We start from the raw sequence: 14322 nt of genomic DNA, 5'->3' as shown, positions 1-14322 counted from the left end.
ATCCGCGATTGGAAACACGCAAATTTCTCACCAGAGATGGGTAAGATTCCTATGTAAATAATAATTTCGAGTGATATCAGGGTGAACCAAAAGTTTTGTCCTGTTGTTGTTCTTAGTTCAATCATTGGTTGAAAAGAAAAGGATAAAAAGGAAGATAGAAAGAAGAGATAGAAATCAGAGAAAAGGATTGGTTCATCCTAATACCTGCGACGATTACCTTGCGATGGGGATGGCGATTGGGGTGGCGTGCCTGCAACAGGCGATAGAGGTTCGTACGGTGGCGGTGGAGGCGAAGACGGAGACGGTGTCGGCGATCGTGGTTGCCTCAAAAGAGTATCTGGATCGAGCTCGAGAATCCTGAGAACTCTGTGAGGATTCGCCCGAACCCAGGCATCGAACACGTCCACGGGCCAATCTGTTTGCGTTGCCGCATCGCACACCCTTGCAGGAGGATTCCAGCATATTGCGTCGGGGGGATGAGACGAGCTCCTTGCCAAAACACCGCTGCCGCGATTCACAGGCATTGGCAAATTCGGATTACTTTGCGGCGAGCATGCCAGTATTTGTAGGGCTTGAATCGCGTTTCTGACCTATTTTTATCAAACAGAGAACGCTTCAGAGCTCGGCAAGGCTAGATAAATTGGATGCAGTTTTCTCAGGCTGTAGTGTTTAATTATACGAGAAATAACGATTGATTCATTTTAAAGGGGATTTAGGATATTGCTTTTTAATAACACGTGGACACTTGAACGAATTCGATTTTGCTGGTTCTGGTTTTGGAATGTTCACTTAAACGCCGTCGCTATTAAAAATAAAAAAAGGACATCGAGAGTGTCGTTCCGCAGAAAGGTGGACTCCAGTCACGTCGTAAATATCCCTCAGAGACAATCTTTATAGCTCCTCGTAGTACGTACCTCGCAACTGAGCGTAGCGACGTCGTGATGTAGTGTTGAGAATTGAGTGTCAAGTCTTTCCACCGATCCTCGGATATGTTCTTCGACAGACTCTTGCGCCATCACCTGAGCCGCTCTACCTCTCACCAGGACTCCTCTTACGGCTCTTCTGCCTTCTCGATACTCTTCCCTGTCGTAAGGTGTAATGCACACTTGTAGACCGTAAATAAGTTAAGAAGCCAGTCAACATACCTAAACTTAGCGTGTCGTGGACTCGACGTATGCAAGGGCGATTTATTCGGTGGCGATAGAGGGGAAGTTTCCCCTTCGTCGGGCACATTTTCGTCGTCTTCGCTGATCGACGGTAGCGTCAACGACGGCCCGTTCATGTCAGACTCTTGCTGAAAAGTTGCAACAATCTCTCCTTGTACCCTCTGTTTATTTTATCGAAACAACACGCCAGGAGTAGAGCTGGGACTTTTCGAATAATTTAATACTCGAATATTTGGGTATTTAAATACAAATATCGATACTTCGGTATCATTTTTCAAATACCATGTTCGAATATCATTTTAGAATATCATTGTTCGAATATACTCTTCGAATATCATTTTTTGAATATCGTAGTTCGAATATACTGTACGAATATCACTATTTGAATATCGTTATTCGAAAGTTATTATTTGAATATTAATAATCCGATATCACTAATCGAGTATCATCATTCGAACATGATTATTCAAATATTATTTTTATAATCTCATTTTTTGAAAATTACTAAACGAATATTACTATTTGAATATCGTTATTCGAAATTTATTATTTGAGTATCAATAATCCGATATCATTAATCGGGTATCATTTTTCGAACATGATTATTCGAATATTATTTTTATAATTTCATTTTTCGAAAATTATTAAACGAATATCACTATTCGAATATCATTTTTTTAATTACTATGTGAATATCGTTTTCTGAATTTGACTATCGAGGATTCGACGATCAGAATCACCCAATTGAATACATCTTGAACGAGGATAAAATAATTTTTTAATAGAGAATGTAATTCTACAGTTGAGAAATAGCTGCTTACTGCTGGAAAGTGTAAAATTAATAAACGAATTGCGGATGTTTATTCAAGTCCACGTCCTATATGCAAATATACAAATACGTAGGGTATATGCATTTGTACGCGAAACAGATGCAAATATTCAAAATGTATGCATTTCCATGCAAAGTGTACGCAAATATGGACGATATATGTAAAATATGCAGATATCATCGTTATCGTTATCATTCATGGGTCCATTTATACGCTACTTATCCGTACATTTTATATATTATTTGTCGTACATACGTACACAAATGGTATATGCTTTTGCATATCTTACACGAATAAACATTACGCGAATATTCGCAATTTACACGTTACCTCTCCCTCGGTAAAATAAAAATATTAAATAGTAATCCTTAATAAAATGTAACATACATATTGAAAAGAGTGTCGTCGTTAAAAAAAAAAAAAAAGGAAAGTTGAACAATATTGTTTCTTTTTTATTTCGTATTCTCTATACCAAGTTCTATTCATTTTATTTCACTTCGTCTTAAATATTAAATAAAGTTAAGCATCTGCCGCTTCTATTACGTACAAATTCTTTCGAAGTACATTCAACTGTAATCAATTATGTAAATCATATTCGAGTAACCAGATACTTCAAATATTCGAATACCAAGAAACTAGAGCATTCCCAGCCCTAATCGAACCTTACCTCAGCCTCGTACCCCTCCCGTATATTGTACGTAAGATCATGTTGTATATCGTTCGCGAATTCGTGTTGATACTCAGGGTAGAGCCGAAGAACTTCGACCAGACCTTGCATGTGTATGCACTTCAAATCGCAATAAGTTAACGCTTTAACGTCGCTGCTGGATTTCACTATAACGTCCGTGGCACCTGTACCACCTCCATGCGTTCCGCCACCGTTACTGTTGTGTTGCAGGTGCACCTTTATGTCCGAGCCGACGAGATCACCTTTACCTTTACGCAAAGGCGAACGAAATTAGTGATTTGAGCAAGACCGTTCGCCATTATCGACAGAATTAATGCCAGTCGATAGACGGCGTCGTACCTAAGATAGCAACGACCATGTCGTTCTGCACAACTTCCATGGAACCGTTACATAAGTAATAGATGTACGATAGCGCGTCGCCTTTGTGAATGAGATATTCCCCAGGTGCGCAGAAATTATTTCTAATGCGTAGCGAGAGCAGTTTCAGGCAGCCCTGAGAAGCAGCCTCGAATATCGGTAAACTCAAAATCTCCCGATGTAAATGCATCGATACGTCTCCCCTGAGTTCCTCGGGGAATTGCTCGAGGGTCTAAAATGATTAATACGTTTTATTTCGTGCTGTCGCACGGTAATTTCGCGTAATGGAAACCGTGTTGCCAGGACGCTTGGCATTAACGCTTTGCCAACCGTAGAAATACTTATGGGTACACTGACTTATATTTCTTCTTTTAACGAATCTAAATATTGTAATACGTGTAATGACACGTCCAATCTCTTTCTCTCGCACTCTTATTTAGTACTTGCCGCTACTACCTTCGATTACAGTTAGTCTAAGCACGGTTATCGCGGGTGTTTGCAAGACCCGCGATGCGGTCGCGAAGCAAAGATGAAAATCACCCCCGACCGGTTAGCAATGCGTTAATATCGATACGCGTATAGCGGTGTTTACCTCGTGTATGTCGATACCGTGATTCAGGGACCACATTGTCTGAAAGTAGTCCTGCATTCGCTGTTTCAGTTCGTCGGGGATCTGATGCAATATGAAAAAATCCTTGAGATCCCTTAATTTTGTTTGATACAGCGATTTTCTAGAGTAAAGTCTTTGAATAATCGCCGTCACGTTACCGAACACCACAGCATGCATCAGAGCTGTAGCATACACGATATGTACAGTGTGGAAATATTCCCTACTGTAAATTTACGTCAACTTTATTCCGCACTAATTAAACATCGTTCGCTTCTAGTACACGTATACGCATATTCTTAGCGAACAAAACAAGCATATAGCTACATACGGATTGATTATCGTATAATTAATAGATAATCCGGATTAACGTGTACTATATTGATCGATGATGATTACTAACCGCCAATAAGCATCGCGCAAATGGAGAATAGCTTTTCGGAGAACGTGTTGGCCGAAACGTTGCCAAATCCTACTGACGTTAAGCTGCTACAAGTGAAATACAATGCTGTGATGTAACTTTCCGCGTGCGTTACATTTTGCACGGAGATCTTTAATCTATCCGCCAGCGTGTGAATCCAACCTGAAACAATTAACTCCTTGAAAATTTGTTCGAGTCGCGTGTCGATCGTCGTGCATGGAGGGAATGCGTCAGGTGGTTCGGAAAATTCGTGTCGGTGTTCGACAGGTGGCGTTGGAACGGGTCCGAATTGTTTAAACAAACGACGTGTGCATGTATCCCAAAAGGCGATATTTGGGGCACCTTTAGATATAATTTTTATCAGAATAGATCTATTTTTGACAGTCTTATATGCTCCTGAATACGGAAGGAAATAATTTCTACGTATATTAGCCGTTAATTTCGAAACTGAGGCAATTTCGTTTAATTTACTTGTCAGATATTTTAACGGTTTTTATTTAAATAAGTTTAAAAGAGTCATGAACTTATTATATATATTTTCAGCGCCAAAGATGAGTTTAAACGAGTAACGGAGAACGAGAAAATTGAATATTTTATTTTATTTCGGTGCGTCATTCCATTTTCGAAAAATTACCATTTGAGACATTCGTTCCCATACTTGTTGCTTTCTTTAGAAATAACTCACTTAGACCACGTTCCATCGTGTACCTCGATTGATCTTCGACTTTACACGGAATAAAGTATCGAAGCCACGGTTTATCCTCGACTTTTATTTAATAATTCGGTTCGAAGTGTATAGGAATGCAATTGTCGGTCGCAAGTGTGCCAACGTTGATAAAATCTTTTCAATCGCATCGGAGCAGGGTGCACGAACGTGCACTTTTAAAGATGGATAACAGATTCAATCTCTATAGAGGCTGTGGAGCCTGCGGAACAGCTTACGTTCACGTACGTGCTTAGATATAATCCACGTTGTATTCCGTCTTTGAGCTTTTCAGTTAGATGTCGTTACAGTGGAACCGCGTTTATACGTACAAATTAATGCTCAGCCTCGGATATACCAACTCGTAGTTGAGCCTCTATTATCGTGATCGAGCGTAACCTTAGTTGTGCGAACGCGTGTTTACATAATTAAACCGTAGATATATTTATACATTTACGACAAGGGTAAATATACAATCGTATAAAAGGACGCGTACAAATGCATGAATATATAAAATATAAATAGTAAAATACAACGTTTAGAAGACGAAGAACATGTTTTAATTTACGTTACTTTCTTCACCCGTGTATGTAAATGACAAACAACTCTTTCTGCGCTCGTATACATCGCGTTAGGTTTATCTATAACAATTTTGGGAAATGGATATTTATTTAAAAAATAGTTATCCACTTACCTAGGTCCCAGTCGCTGTCGTTTTTTAGTCTTTCCTTTTCAGCGATTACGAACCAAACGCAGGCCATCCAATGCGCCAACGTGATAAAGCTGAGCATTAACATTGTCAATATCACGCCGCTATATTGCGCGTATCTATCCATCTTTTGAAGTAACCGCGCCAGCCTTAGTAACCTTGTTAACTTTACTAAATGTATGTTACTGTGTCCCGATTCCTGTGGTAAAAACATGCTATTAATAACGCATGAAAGGCGATCGAACTTCGTCGAATGCGGTGTCAATCACGCTTTTCTACCAGACGTTAACTCTACTGCGGCAGGCGATTTTGGCGCGCGGAAAAACCTTACTGACACCTTCGACTCGCGCGAATCTATAGCTGGTTGTACAGTTCCAAGATTAGAATACGAATGGAAGTGGAAGAAATTTTGTATAATTTTGTTCTTTCCATTAAGTAAAATTCTTTATCTACTTCATCGAAGAAACTTTGATTGACGAACAATAGCGAATAATAATAACGTCACGAATAATAGCGAGAGCTAATGGCTGCGAATTTGTAATAAGATATAATCTTTAGATATAAAAAGTGTAAAGTGTAAGGTGCAAAAGTGTACAGTGTAAAAGCGTAAAATGTAAAGTGCGAAAGTGCAAAGTGTAAAGTGTAAAAGTGTAAAATTTAAGTCGAACGCGTGATTCTCCTATTTATTGCAACGCATTCATTAATTATGCCTAATAGATTCATAAGGAATTTTTCATTTTTCAAAACGACTTAAGATCGAATTAAAAGCGACCAGCTATATATTCAAGAATCACGTAGAATTACGTTAGCGTCGAGCAACGGATCGAGCAGCGGTCAATGGCTGCAAATACGCTGCTATTTACACTGTGTCGGTTGGTCCAAGAGATGTAATATTGGCAACGATCTGAGGAGACGTATGCAATAAGGATTTCTACGTTGAATGTTCGCATTGGGAAATAGCTGATTTCATTGGTAGTGACGTAATTACGAATTTCCGCGTGCCACGAACTTAGGACGATTGGATGATTGTGTACCAATCGTGATGGTACGTTGAAATGTATCAGCGTACCGTTGAAAACACGACGCAAAGAATTGGATACGACGTTCAACGTAATAATATATCGATCTTTGGTAAACGAACTCTATTCACAAACCGTCTCTTGATATCGTACATACGATACGTACATACGTACAGACAATATTCCGTGCACGTATCTGTCTTACGTATCGCGATCGTATCGAGATATCTTCGATTATTAGAAAGTCCTATTCGCGATACTACTCGAAAGTATGATTAACCCTTTGCGCTCGGACGTCTCTTCTGAGGGGACATCTTAAGTCTAGGCAAACTCAATTAGTGATTACACAGGATAAACTCATTGAAACGTAAAATCTGTAAAAGTGTACGATTCCTTGAAGGTTTCTATTCAGATATCGCGAAAACTCAAATAAAAATATGGTACATGTATCGAGATATACACAGTTTGCACATTTTGTAACGAAATGGCTCCGATTGTAAAGGGTTACGTTATCATTTTCGAAGTATCGTGTTTTAGAAATTTCAATTCACTTTAAACAATTACGTATACTTCAGTTTATTCTTCTTCTACGTTGTTAAGGAAAACCAATGAACAGGAATCATCGTACTCACTTGCGTCTTCCTGGGAGATTCGATCGCTATTCAATAATACATGAATTCTCTCTATCGAATATAATTAAAAAATCGATGTTCAATTGCTTGCAGTTTAAACATTCTCGTTGCGAGCGAAAAGTCAAACGAAACTTGCTATTTTTTTATTCCCTTTAACCGAACCAGCGTAAAAAGCGATGAATAACGAATAAGAAAATTTCAGTCGTTCCAAACTTTCGAGCCTTTTAATTTCCATTCCCATTTATCACGGTTTTTTCCCCGTCGACGGCAGCGAAACGTTTAACAGGTGCTCCTAATAGAAATAAAATGCTACGAGAGGGATCGATTTTATTCCATCATACGCCACGCTTCTTTGTTTCGTCATAGTTCGCGAAGCCGAACAGACGCGTCCGCGTACCCCAGTTCGGGAAACCCCGCGACGATCGACGAACGCTCACCTCGCCGCTGTAAACGTCGGATGCGTAAAGAAAATCAAACGGCAGGGCCGCGATCAGATCAACGACGAACCAGCCCTTTACGTAGTTCACGGCGATGCATTTGCTGTTGCTGACGACTTCGCCCTTCTTGCTCACGTACGTCGTTCTGAAGTTCAGAACTATATCTGTGGGAAAGCAGAAACACGAAGTGCTTATAAAACCGAAATTAGTCGATACCAGTAACCTAAATTTTCTATTTTTTCATCAACTAGATCCACTGTTCACGGGACGAGAGGGAGACGAGCAAGTTAAAGTCAGTGACGAGCAAAACCAGCCATCGGGAGCTGTAGGGGGCCCAGTGAATGTACGAGATACTGTATACAGTATTAAAACTACGGAGCAACGAAAACAAGAGGACTGAGAGCGATATCGACTGAGAGCGACTCGTAATACTGCTTATAAGCGTAGATAAGCTTATAATTAAGAAAAAAGCATCGGTGCATAATAACTATGACTGTATAGTTATTACACTTAAAATAAATACTGATACTGGTATTGGCGAACCCTGAGCTTCAGATGTATATATTTATAATAAAAAATTTATTTGAGAACATCAAACCTATCGATTAATTTAGAAAAATGTCTTCGACAGATATAAAAGGTACGAGTACTTACGGGATGGAAAATGTTCAAGAGAAATTTGACATTTATCCAAGGTTTCGCCCGTCACTGGTGGAAACGTCAGGACAAGGCAGACACTCGGGAGTCTCTCGGCCAAAGAGGCAACCTGCTCTTCTAGTTATTAGTCCTTTCGAGTTTCGCGACACGGAAATGCATCGCGTTAAGGAACTTCGTCCTGGTGCGACGAATTGCATTTAATCCGGTTTGCAAACCGGATTTCTGTCTCTAAATTCGTCCTCGTCACGCTCACTTACGCACTGGACAACTGGGACTAGTTAGTTTCGGACGAAGTTGCGGTTACGAGTGCTCGGATACCGTCGGACGAGACGAAACGAATTTAGCAACGCAGGATACCAAGGGATCTTTAACCCTAGCACGGCGAAGACCGGGTCCACGTGAACTGAGCTCTACGATCTCATGTTTTACTGTTGAACACTTCAGTTCAAACGGAAAGGACGTGGCAGTATCTCTTGTAATTAAAATTAGCTCGAATCTATGTATTTTTATATTTATTCGTATACCTATCATCAACATTGCCTTAGTATTTCTGATTTAATGATACGTTAAGAAAATCTGTTTACGATTCAATTATGACTTTTTCTTTTTTTTTTTAAATTGTGCTTGGTTAGATACGTGAAATGTGTTTCTTTATTTCATTCGTAAGTTGTTCTACTAATTATAAAGTTTCCCAAAAAGGTAAACGGGAATTTGTCTATTTCTATGAAAGAATGGATTCGTAAAAGTGTGTACAGAGCCGGCCACAAACAGTAATCGTTTACAACACGATAGAATTTTTCGTTCGGGTCATAAACGACCGAGTCTTAGCTACCCTCGATCCGTCATCTATGCGTTAAACGATTCCTCCATTCAATTCACGAATCAATTATCGGTTCTACTCGAAGAAACACAAGCTCGTCAAACGCCTGCGAAGAGTTTCACCCGCGGAAGGCCGGTACTCGATATTCAACGCAATAAGTTATCCAACCAAGTGTTTTCAAAGTGAATCCATCGCGTGCTAAGAGTAATTCCAGGAGTTTAATTTGCGGCGAAAAGTGAGATAGAATTAATATGATCGGGGTTGGGTTACATTTATTCTCGCCATATATTATATAAATAAATGAAATAATTTCCGTTGCTACTTGGTATACAATTAGTCGTTAACAATGTCTTTCCAAGCAGCCCATCAGTCTTTAACAGGTATCACGACTATGGAAGCTTGCAGCTCTCAGGAATAACGTAATTTTAAATTCTACAGGGTGTTAACAATGTGAGATTTTCATATTTATCTGAAAAGGTATCTAAAAGCTTTATACTATTGTTATCAAGTATATCAGCGATTATTTATGGCTTTCGACGAAGGGAAATAACGCATCCTTCGAAAGCAACTGACGAACGTTGCGCCTATCGTTGCTTATCGATTTCAATTGCTGTTTATTGCCGTTGATATCGAAAAGCACTCGTTCCCAGACGCGGGTAAGGGACGCTAGTAATTAGAACTAAATACGAACGGTGGATACGTGTAATAAAGAACGCTTGGAGCGACATTGTCGAATACCATGAATAAATGTATCGAAAACATGGAAATATCGCTGTGTCCACGTTTAGGGTGAACCGATTCGAGTGGCAGTTGCTCGACGTCAACGAGAGGTTTAGCAACGGAAGGGGAGGTGGAGCCGTTACTTTTGGACTTAACGAGATCCTCGAATCGCCGACGGGATAAAGGGACCAACCCTTCTCTCGGCCCTTCCTCGGTTGAATTGTTTTAAAAGTACGCCAATCGATGCATCGAGAATCGTAAATTTCATTATTTTAGAACCGCCGCGACGGAAGTCCTCTTCCACGGTCACCCAATCGACGAAAACAAACGCGAATGGTGAGAAAATGTAAGTCGTACCCACCGCATATAAAGAGGGCTTCGACGACAACGTCGCTGACCATCGTAGGCCTGTCGGTATTAATGAAGCTCGCATTAAAAGGGACGACGATCGCCACATAAAACGTTGCGAGTAGTATCAACCAGTCCCAGCAAGACTTGAAGCAGCCGTAGTGGCTCAAGATGAATTGAGGTTTTTTTATCCCGGATGTTTTATACTCTGGTAAAGGCGCCGCAGTAGAATGCAGAAGGTTCTAGAACAACAGACACGACAGGTTTACAAAGCGATGTATCTGGAACATGGTTAGCGTAGATGTTTTAGTAACTGGACACTTGGCAAAGTTTTTACCTCGGAAGAGGACTTGGCGATAATACAGAAAAGAGAGCGCTCAACATCGATTTCGATGATTTTGAAATATGTTACGAGGGAGGGAGAGCTTTACCGAATAATTATTTCTTAATTACCTATATCATTCTAGCGAAGTATATTTTTATGAATATGTCGGAAACTAAGTGTCTCCGGCGGTAATAGACGTAGGAAAAAGTTGTTCAGAGTAAGGAACTTGATAATATATTTCAAAATGATCGAAATCGATGCTCAGGAAGAATATAAAATGGGCAAATTAAGGGATAACCACTTACATTGTTCAACTTAATTTTGGGCTTATTGTCCTGTCTGTAATGGCCTGATAGTTGATAAAGAACGGCGCGACTCCTTCTTCTGCCGTAATTAGCCGGCGGTGCCTCCGGATCGAGGCTACCATTTGCATCTGAAATGCAATTGTACCGTTGCCGTGCACACTTCTTGCTTCGTACAGTTTAGAAAATTAGTTGGCGTGCAATCAACGAACTATAGAGACGATACAGTTCTCGCTAATTATTAAATTAAAAACAAGCGCCGTTTAACCGCCGGAGACTTTCAATTTTACGAAAACTGCGCGCGCGCGCGCGTGTCCACTGAAGATACTTTAAATATCCGCGCGAAATACTACGCGTGGCTCCTCTAGGTTTGATTTTCTACGAGACCAACACGTGCAACGCCCGCGACGCGTAAATACTACAAGGAAAAGCAAACTATTCGAAACAGTTGGCTTGCTCGATTTGTGCTGTTTGGTGTTTCGCTTTGAATAATAGTGTTGCATTACGTTTCACGTGCAGCGTGTATTGCGTGAACGCGGTGTTGAAAGCACGAAACGTTTAGGTATACCGGAGAGGAAAGTATGTGTGGCACATTGAGATCGATCGAACCCATATCCGACGCACGGCTCCGTGATTCTGGATACTTCGGAATGCAATCGATCGGTTACGTGGAACAACATAACAGATTGGTTCGAAAATTATTTCGTTCTTTGTATTGTTCAAGACTGGTATTCGATGTAGTCGTATATTTATATGTAAAGATAATTATGTTATATATCATTAGACTGCGAATATTTATGCGTTTATGGTAAGTATAAATACCGAATGAACAAATATATAAAATGTACAAAATAAAATGCACGATTGAAATTATTATATGAAACGTACCATTGAGTGTTGTGGAAAAATGTAATCACCGTATTTTTTCTACGACCCTTTCCCACCCGTTTAGCAACACCTGCTTTTCCATTATTGCACGTTTAATTCTGAGTCGAATTATTGCATGTCAAGGTTACCAGGTAAAAATGAAAATAAATAATCTATTCCTAGGGAAAACGTTTCGTTCGAACGTGTTCAGCAGCGAAGCATGGCTAGAACTCACCACTATCGTGCAACTCACGGAGCTGAAAATCCTTTTTGATTTCCTTGTGCGACGCCAAAAACAGAACGACGTCGCCTTTTTCATTTTTTATCGGGACAATGTCGAGCAAGCAATGGAATGGTTCACCTGGAAATTAAAATCGTATACCGAATCATTAAAATATTTCACGAGACGTCGGTTGTTACTTTTGATCTTGTGAAACGTAATGATAAAAAAATAATCGTTCGATTAGCGACCAGCGTCGAATTCATGGCCGTCGTGTTTTCTTAAGATTTAACCTCGTCGATTTGAACTCTTCATGAACAAGTACAGTAGATACTGTGCAAATATGATAGAACTTGATCGAATCGATTACCTTGATTAAACTTATGCTACCGCACCTGTACTCTTCGTGCACACGGTTGCGTCGAATCCTACCGATCAATGATATTAAATCATAGACTCTGTCGCGGTAGTATACTTGGGTCGTAACGTGAATTACGATTATTTTAAATTGGATTGGGTTTCCCTGATTTTCTTATCGAATTTAAGACAACTAGTTTTCGAGTCAGGAGGAATCGTAAAATGAATGAAAATCGAATAAAAGCAGTTAAGGCTGTAGAAATGTAGAAGTACAATGCGATGAGGGCACTATTAGAATTAAGAACAAAACTGCAATCCATCTGAAATGACGTATAATACGATAACGATATAAATAAAATTCTTCCGAAGGCCTCAAAAACATGGTTCCAAGAAGAGATTGAAGTTTTCGAAATGAATTCATAACTTTCGTAATTTTTCGAGTTTCTCAGGGTACAAAATATAAATGTCTGAACATTGATTAAAAAAGAGCAAAACGGAAAGAGAAATTCGGTACATTATTTTCTACACCAGTGCAATTCCTTAATTTTTGCTGGTCGGACATGCCGAGCTTACCGGTCTTCTTATAAAACACGACCTCCATCTTCAATTCCGTCTTGCTCTCGAGACTCTTGTCGATCATCCCAATTTCCTCTTCTTTCGTTTTCTGGCCATGTAGAAACTTGCAAGCGCAACCCTTCTGCATGATTTGCGCTCGCGCGAATCCTGTCAGCTCGCAGAAACCGTCGGAGCAGTAAACGATCGGATAGGACGGCGGAACCTGCGCATTTCCCAGCACAAAGTTGCTGTCTGCAAACAGAAAAGCGATAGAATGTTTCATTAGCGAAGTATCTTCGTTAGAAAGACGATTATTCGGGCGATTAATGGTTCTTCTTCAAACTGAAAGTTCGAGGAATGCAACTGCGAACTTCCGTGGATGTATTTATTGACTTTTTAGGGGGATTTTTTTCAACGAATTGCAATAAATATTTTGAGCATTTCAAGCTGCGATCCATCTGCTGCGCGGGCGAACGCGCTTTTATCGTCGACGCTATTGGCGCAGTTCCACAAATAGGAAACGAGAAGAACAAGTTATTGGGAAATATGAGGGTGTACTGGAATTTAGAAAAAAAAATGAAAATTTTAATTTAGCGAAACAGCGGTGCTTTAAAAAGGTTATTGTTACTATTTTAGTTTTATCGATTGAAACACGTGGAATACGCGAGAAGAACAAGTTATCTGGAAATATGAGAGTGCACTGGAATTGAAAAAAAATGAAAATTTGATTCAGCGAAATGGCAGCGTTTTAGAATTCGGTGTCGCTACTATTTTGGTTCTATTGGCCATCGAAAGACCTGTACTAGTGCAAGATTTAAAGTTGTCACCTTAAGTCTCTTAGGGGCTATAAATAGACATCTGCTTTACATGTATGTACACGAAGTTTCAAATCGATCGGTTCGGTAATCCCCGAGACATCACGTCCAGGATCCTGGAAAACATGGTTTTGGGAAAAACTCGTTGAAAACTGCCGCATGATGCACGTCAGCATTTCGAGATCCTCTCGAAAATATTCTATGAATTCGTTATTCTCTCGAATTTTCGAATGATACAAAAATACGTTTTTCGATAGGTCAAATTTTTAAAAGTACAATTTTTAAACTTCAGATGGCATCTTTTCAAAGATTTATATACTTTTGAAACTCCAATGAAAAAGTTGAGCTTTGTAACATTCCTAATGGGAATTTCCCCTCCCTTATCCACGTGTCATATATGATTCAGTACAGCAGGGAACATTTTTTATTATATTTGTTTCTGTGTCGGCGATTCTCAAGGGAGCGCAGCTGTTCGAATGCTCCGCACTGAGTCGAAATTATGAAAATTTAATAATATTGTAATATTAATAATTGAAATTGAACAACATTAATAATATTTTTAATATGTGAACACGATTTGCCAACGATGAAAATGGAATTCTATACTGAGTACGAAAATTTTTCTGATTACAGTGAGCAACCATCGATCAAAAAAGGAGAGCTTTTTAAATTAAAAACCAACAAATCAAGAATTTTAATGCAAGGAACTTGAAGTACCGCAGATTCAAACAGTGCTGTCTCATTTATTCGGGACGAATTGCAAGAGG

At 39.6% G+C, this 14322-nt stretch overlaps 1 protein-coding gene across 3 annotated transcripts in view; it reads right to left on the bottom strand.

Moving 5' to 3' along the window:
• The window catches only part of LOC128875928 (potassium voltage-gated channel subfamily H member 8), a 50073-nt gene that overhangs the window by 5756 nt on the left and 29995 nt on the right, over window positions 1–14322 (bottom strand). For 2 of the 3 annotated variants that reach the window (XM_054121960.1, XM_054121961.1), the window contains 13 exons: window positions 12759–12992; window positions 11844–11969; window positions 10745–10872; window positions 10128–10356; window positions 7570–7733; window positions 5467–5680; window positions 4052–4231; window positions 3634–3833; window positions 3024–3273; window positions 2664–2932; window positions 1146–1294; window positions 915–1083; window positions 218–590 (listed from right to left, as the gene is read on the bottom strand). In XM_054121960.1, the coding sequence (XP_053977935.1) occupies window positions 218–590; window positions 915–1083; window positions 1146–1294; window positions 2664–2932; window positions 3024–3273; window positions 3634–3833; window positions 4052–4231; window positions 5467–5680; window positions 7570–7733; window positions 10128–10356; window positions 10745–10872; window positions 11844–11969; window positions 12759–12992 (2685 nt within the window). The remainder of the gene's footprint in view (window positions 1–217; window positions 591–914; window positions 1084–1145; window positions 1295–2663; window positions 2933–3023; window positions 3274–3633; window positions 3834–4051; window positions 4232–5466; window positions 5681–7569; window positions 7734–10127; window positions 10357–10744; window positions 10873–11843; window positions 11970–12758; window positions 12993–14322) is intronic. The other variant, XM_054121962.1, reaches the window with a different exon arrangement.

The sequence above is a fragment of the Hylaeus volcanicus genome, chromosome 4, assembly GCF_026283585.1.
Source record: "Hylaeus volcanicus isolate JK05 chromosome 4, UHH_iyHylVolc1.0_haploid, whole genome shotgun sequence".
NCBI classification, from domain to species: Eukaryota; Metazoa; Arthropoda; class Insecta; order Hymenoptera; family Colletidae; genus Hylaeus; species Hylaeus volcanicus.
Note: the sequence above shows the minus strand (reverse complement) of the source record. Positions and strands in the feature narration are given on the sequence as shown.